The sequence below is a fragment of the Bison bison genome, unplaced genomic scaffold, assembly GCF_000754665.1.
Source record: "Bison bison bison isolate TAMUID 2011002044 unplaced genomic scaffold, Bison_UMD1.0 scf7180017864185, whole genome shotgun sequence".
Lineage (NCBI taxonomy): Eukaryota > Metazoa > Chordata > Mammalia > Artiodactyla > Bovidae > Bison > Bison bison.
In genome coordinates, this window is record NW_011494757.1 from 506304 (window position 1) to 512115 (window position 5812).

Consider the following 5812-nt stretch of genomic DNA (forward strand, 5'->3'; position numbering starts at 1 on the left):
CGTCTTTATGTAGCGATGTCAGCTTTTCATTTCACTCTCTCTGGGGCCATAAGAGGCTTCCGGTGCAGAGGTGGGTTTTGGATGGCTGACTCCGGCTTTTTGGTGGTTTGTAATGATGACTTGTTTTTATTTCTCTTATCCCTCTCTCCAGAAATTGGTAATTATCATTGTGATAGTGGTTGTGTTGCTGGGCATTTTAGCGTTGATTATCGGACTTTCCGTTGGGCTGAAGTAAGGGCGGCCGCGCTGACATGTAAGTAAAGGGGAGGCTCTCGGGACTCTGGACCGGCTCGCTCTTGAGAACCTAGCCTGGGATTTCCTGTCACGTCTCCTCTCACGGCGTTCTGCGGACACGCCGAGTGCTCTGCACTGTCAGTCCCGTGCCTGCTCTCACCTCCGTCTCGTCCTCTTCTTGGGTCCTGGCTGCAGCCGGCCTTGGTCTCTCTTTGCTTTGTACCCCGAGGGGTCTGGGCCTGCTCTCCTCCTGTGTCAATGTGTTCTTCATTTCCCGAGCACCTCATCTTCACTCCCCATCCCAAGCAAGCCTGCTCCTCAGCTGGGTGTGGTCTCCAGCTGGGATCTGGGGCATGTCCTCTGAGTTCTCGCTGTCTTTCAGGGCTGATGGGCTTTGCCTTCCCTTTCCTTTCCTTGTAAATGGAGCTTTGAATCGGGATTCATGGCTGTAGGGTTTTGTGAGTGGCTGACTGGCTAGATCTCGAATGATACGATCGCTAAGGTTTTTTGAGTGTGCAGTTGTGCCAACACCTAGTACAGGCATCACTGGCTCCTCACACCACCTTCAGGAGACAGGCGCTGTTATCATCTCTGTTTTATAGGTGAAGATGCTCAGGCTTAGAGAAGTTAAGTAACAGGGCCAAGTGTGAGCACACAGCTAACAGTGGACCTAGGGGAATTCTATGTCTGAGCTACTCCTCATAAAACAAGGTGGGCATTTATCATCGTCTGTAAAGTCTAGAGAGCCTCAGAGGATGGTGACTTTAAAATTTAGGATATTGATTTGTAAAAAAATCTGGTAAAAACAATAGAGCTGACCACTGACTCAGGGTTCCATGTATGTAGCCGGAGCATGGCAAGAGAGACCTGTTACTGGGACTGTGAAGACATCTGTGACTTCTCAAGTACTTCTCTGACTAAAACACAGCATTATGTATGGTTAAAAACAGGCTGGTAAACACTGAAAAGGTGAACAGAATTAACTTGTAATATTATTGCTGATAATCGTATGGCACGTTCACACACTCGGATGTGGTTTTACATCATTCAGACTATGTTATCAACAGTTTGGTACCCAGTTACAAGGTTACAAGCATCATTTCACAACACTCAAATCTCTTTGGGACTCTCAAGTTCAACAAGATTGTGAATATACCCTCAATTACTCAACATGTTCCCAGCGTTGGAGGTTTGCTGTTATTCTTTTGCTGTGACTAAGAGTATGGTGAACTTGCGTGTTTTCCCCTTTCTCACACGTTCACAGAAGGCGGGTCCCTGAGGTGACAGACACATGGATGTGACGCCAGAGCTGGCCTTTGCTTTTTGCCTTTTGCCTTTTCTTCCTCCTCCTCCTCCCATGTGACTCGAGGATCTCAAAGTCAGATTATTAGTTTTAACCCTAACCATTCAACTTCTTGAGACATACAGGTGACTGATCTCTCATAAATAATTGATTTGCTTTTTCCCCCTCCTGGTACTTGGACTCTAGTCCTTGACATTTTTTTGTTTGTAGAATTTTGTTCTGACTCTTCACAATCCCCCTGCAAAGGATATTAACATTAAGAAAAGGCATAATAGTCAGTATCTCTCCAAATCCACAGATGAGAGATGTCTTCCAAATTCATAGGGCCTCTCACCATTCCTAATTCCAGGAATTCAGAATGTAAAACATTTTGTAAAATGAGGAGGCAGATCAATCCATTGTTTTTAGCTGACTTACCCAACTTCTAAGACGCTAAGTTGCTGAGCCCTTGCTGCGTTGCTTCCCTGTTCCCTGACCGAGTCCAGGCCAACTGGCACACAGGCCTGGACTCGGGAGTCAGAACTCGTAACAGAAGACACCCTATGTCTGTGCTCCCCAGTTGTGCTCAGGGATAATGGCATCACCCCCATTTTCATCGGGGAATCTCGGTGGAGCTCAGGGAAGTTAGGAACTTGCCCAAAGCCTGCTCGGCTCGCAAGGTAGAACAGCCGAAACAGGCCTCCAGGACTTTTCCGTGCCCTGTTCGCTGTGCCTTTCTGCTTCTAAGACAGGCTGGGTGGGCAGAGGGCGTAGGAGACTCCAGTACCAGCAAGCCTCTGAGCTGCATTGGGAAGGAGCTGATGGGGGCCCTGCACACAGCACGGGTGTCTTTCTCCAGCAACCGTGCCTCTCCACCCACACGTCCATCTACGGAGCCGACAGCCCTGGGAAGGGTTCTAAGAGGCCCAGGGGTTTCCCTTTTTTCCCCTCTCTCTCTTGTAACAGGGCTTTTGGATCTTTCCAGGTGGCTCAGGGGTGAGGAATCCGCCTGCCAAGCAGGAGATGTGGGTTCAATCCCTGGGTCGGGAAGATCCCCTGGAGAAGGAAATGGCAACTCACTCCAGTATTCTAGCCTGGGAAACCCCATGGACAGAGGAGCCTGGCGGGCTGTAGTTCGTGGGGTCACAAAGAGTTGGATACAACTGAGCGACTCAATAAGACCAGAACGTTTGGGTTCTTGCATGCTGGGTGCTTACTTCAGGCCCCGTCGCGGATGCCTGTCGGCTGTCGGGTGGGTGTTGACTCTTCCACGATTCTGTTTGCAGCTCATCTCTCCTCTCCGCCTTCCAGGTGTGTGGCTGAGTCTTACTGTTGCTCTTTGCCGTCACCCGGGGTGCTGACCCGACCAGCATCTCCCCCCCAACCTGTTGTAGAGCCTGGTTTCACCCCAGCCTGGTGTGGCCGCCACCCCTGCCTTCAGATGGGAGCAGTGTGAATGGCCTTCCTGAGAGAGTGAGCCCCGTTCCTTTGTTTCCCTGTAACCACCCCTGGACCCGACCCGCAAACGGTCTCGCCCGGGAGGAGCCTGAGCTCCCTCACCGCCTTTCCTGCCCCACCGGCCCTGAAGCGCCTTCTCCTGGACTGTAGGAACCAAGCCAGCTTCTGTCTCCGCTCCGATGTGTCAAACTGTCCTGTGCCTTGGAGAGCCTACCTGAGACCTCCCCAAGGTGCTGTACTGTCTACCTCATGGAGTGTTCTCCCCAGAATTGTAACAGTTTGTTTTAAAGTGGGATATCTTTAACAAAACAAGGGGATTCTTCCAAGTTTGGCAACATAAGACTCGGGCCTGAGTCTCCTGCCTGGCAGGATCCCAGTCCCCCCAGCTTATTGTCCTTGTCTGAAAGCAGGAGGCATGCGCAGAGGTCGCTGTGGTCTCGGAAGCTGCCTTCTCTGAAGCGTAGCCTTGAAATGAAGCTCTCGGTGTGCTGAGCTCCGTGGCGACCTTCCACCTCTGTCTCTGCAGTACTTCCTCACGTGGGCTCAGGGGCGCACTGCCTCAGACCGTCATCTGAGGTTACGGTCTGTGCAGGCTGGGCCGTGGGGTCACCGTTCCCATGTCTGGGTCTGGGGAGCTGGCTGTTTACTGTTAGAGCAATGGCTGAGAAGCCACTGCGGGGAGGCCCAGAGTAACCAGGCCTGTAAAATCAGCCGGTGCTGAGGTGCTTGAGGCTCAGGCTCTGGGGAGCTTTCGGATGGGAGCAGCTGTGAGTATTCAGGCATTTCATGTGTCCAGATGTATTTTTATAATCATGTGTATGACATGTATCTGCATATATGCATGGGTCTCTCAGGAAGTAGGGAACTGGAAATGAGGATTTTCTAACTTCAAAAGAATAACTTGAGCTAGGCTAAAAATCAGGAATCATAGTAGAAACGTGATCTTCTCATGTCACTGGGAAACTTGCTGTCTTCTGCACAAGCATTCAGACCACCCAGAGGGCTGGGGTGGGCACCAGGCGGGTCCCGCTAGCAGACAGGAGGAGGGACGAGCTCGCCACCCCTCCCCGCTTGCTGCCGGGGCTGGGCTTGTCCTGAGAACACCACGTTGCAGCCTGGTTTCGTTCGCGCGACCGTGGGGCTGTCCTGTGTCCAGGACTAAGCCAGCTCGGGAAGCCAAGATCCACTCAGCAGTTCTTCCCACTCCCAGGTTAGTGGACTTGATAGATTCCTTGTCGCCCCCACTCATCATGGAGGAAACAACAGCCAGGAAATTTCTAAGCGTAGTTTCTGTGCTGAGCCAGTGTGAGCCCCCGAGACTCCCGGCTGGTCCCGGCCAGCTCCCGATTCGTATTTCAGCTTTGACTTTAGGGCTTTCTAGGAGAGGGCAGCAGCCTGACCCAGGCACCCCGCCTTCCTGTGCCAGGGCCACTCACTCAGCCAGCACCCAGCACTCGGACGGAGCCGAGGGGCCCCCGTCGCCTGTGGCTGTGATGTCCGACTCAGGCCTGGCTCCAGCAATGCAGGCAGCCAAGCTCCAATCAGACCTTTGCTCTCCTGAGACTAGGGCCTGGGGCTTATCATTTGGATACAAGTGAAGGGTTTTTTTGTTTTGTTTTTTTTTTTAACGTAAACTGGATAATTTTAATTGCTAATTTAAAAATAAATGACTCTATATACTGACTGTGAAGAGTTCTGGCTCCAGGTCCCTGTGAAACACTTGCTGATGGGCTGCCCCAGGTGGTGACTTGTGTTTGTTTTGGAAAGGGGTGAAAAAAATTTTTAACCGCGTGCTAGAGCAGGTGGATCCAAAGTTCTGTTTGAAAACGGTTTAACTCCCAAAGAATGCACTGTAAAGTTCCATGTATTTGGATCTTAGATTTCAAGGGATTCCCCCCAACAGACTTTGGCTTACTCACTGAGAATATCCGTGGCTCTGGGGTAAGTGGGGTGAGCCTGATGTGATGTAGCCGTAAAGCAGAACGATCCTCTGAGCTTGCTGTTCAGATCTGTGACTCTCTCACTGAGAGGTGATGTCTCTTAGCATCCTGGGTTCTAGAAGCCAGATCCATCTTCCTTTCCCTTCACATCCACTTCCACGCCCAGACCCATCCCCGTCTGCCTTCCTCTGCAACCCTCTGTGCAGTGACGTCATTTCTCACGTGCTTTTTCTTTCCTCGTCGGGAAGAACAGAAGAAGATCATGATCATGATCTGCTGTGTTATCCTTGCGATCATCTTAGCTTCTACTATTGGGGGCATATTTGCCTGAAAAGAACCAAAAAGGTGAGCCATCTCTGGGGGCCAGCGGTGGGGAGGGGGTCAGGCTTTTCACCTGAGATGCTTGTGTCCTGAAGGCTTGTCACCCGGTGCCTTAATCTGCGTGGGATTGGGTGCTGGTTAACGGTTGGAGAAAACCGAGAAACAGGGACATGAGTGAAGAGGGAGCTGGGAGAGCATGGGTGGACGAGGAGGCAGAAAGAGGCGGTCTGTCCCGTAAGCAGGTCTGGCAGCAGAGGGTTTTGTTGGGAATCCTTTGCCTAAGGGTGTTGGCTTCCTGTAGTGAAGGCCCTCCCTCAGCGAAGGCCCTCCCGCAGCGAGGGCTCTCCCGCAGCAAAGGTCCTCCTGAAGCGAAGGCTCTCCTTTAGAGAAGGCTTTGGCACATGGAATGGTAGAGAACAAATTCGTTATTGACTAGAAGCACCCTGAAACTCTGGAAGAGGGCCACAGGGTGAACCCAGAGTAACGTTCTTCCCTTCCGAGGTGAGGAAGGTTTTTGCAGCCCTGAGTCGTCCTTCACGCCTGTAGACGGGAGTGGTGCCCCTGGCCGCGGCCACCC

The 5812-nt window shown here is 51.8% G+C and overlaps 1 protein-coding gene across 1 annotated transcript in view; it reads left to right on the plus strand.

Annotated features, from left to right (window-relative positions):
- STX3 (syntaxin 3) overlaps positions 1–5812 on the plus strand; it is a 47239-nt gene that overhangs the window by 39633 nt on the left and 1794 nt on the right. Inside the window, exons 10-11 of the mRNA XM_010843709.1 lie at positions 152–253; positions 2828–5259. Of these exons, the coding sequence (XP_010842011.1) occupies positions 152–235 (84 nt within the window). The 3' untranslated portion in view covers positions 236–253; positions 2828–5259. The remainder of the gene's footprint in view (positions 1–151; positions 254–2827; positions 5260–5812) is intronic.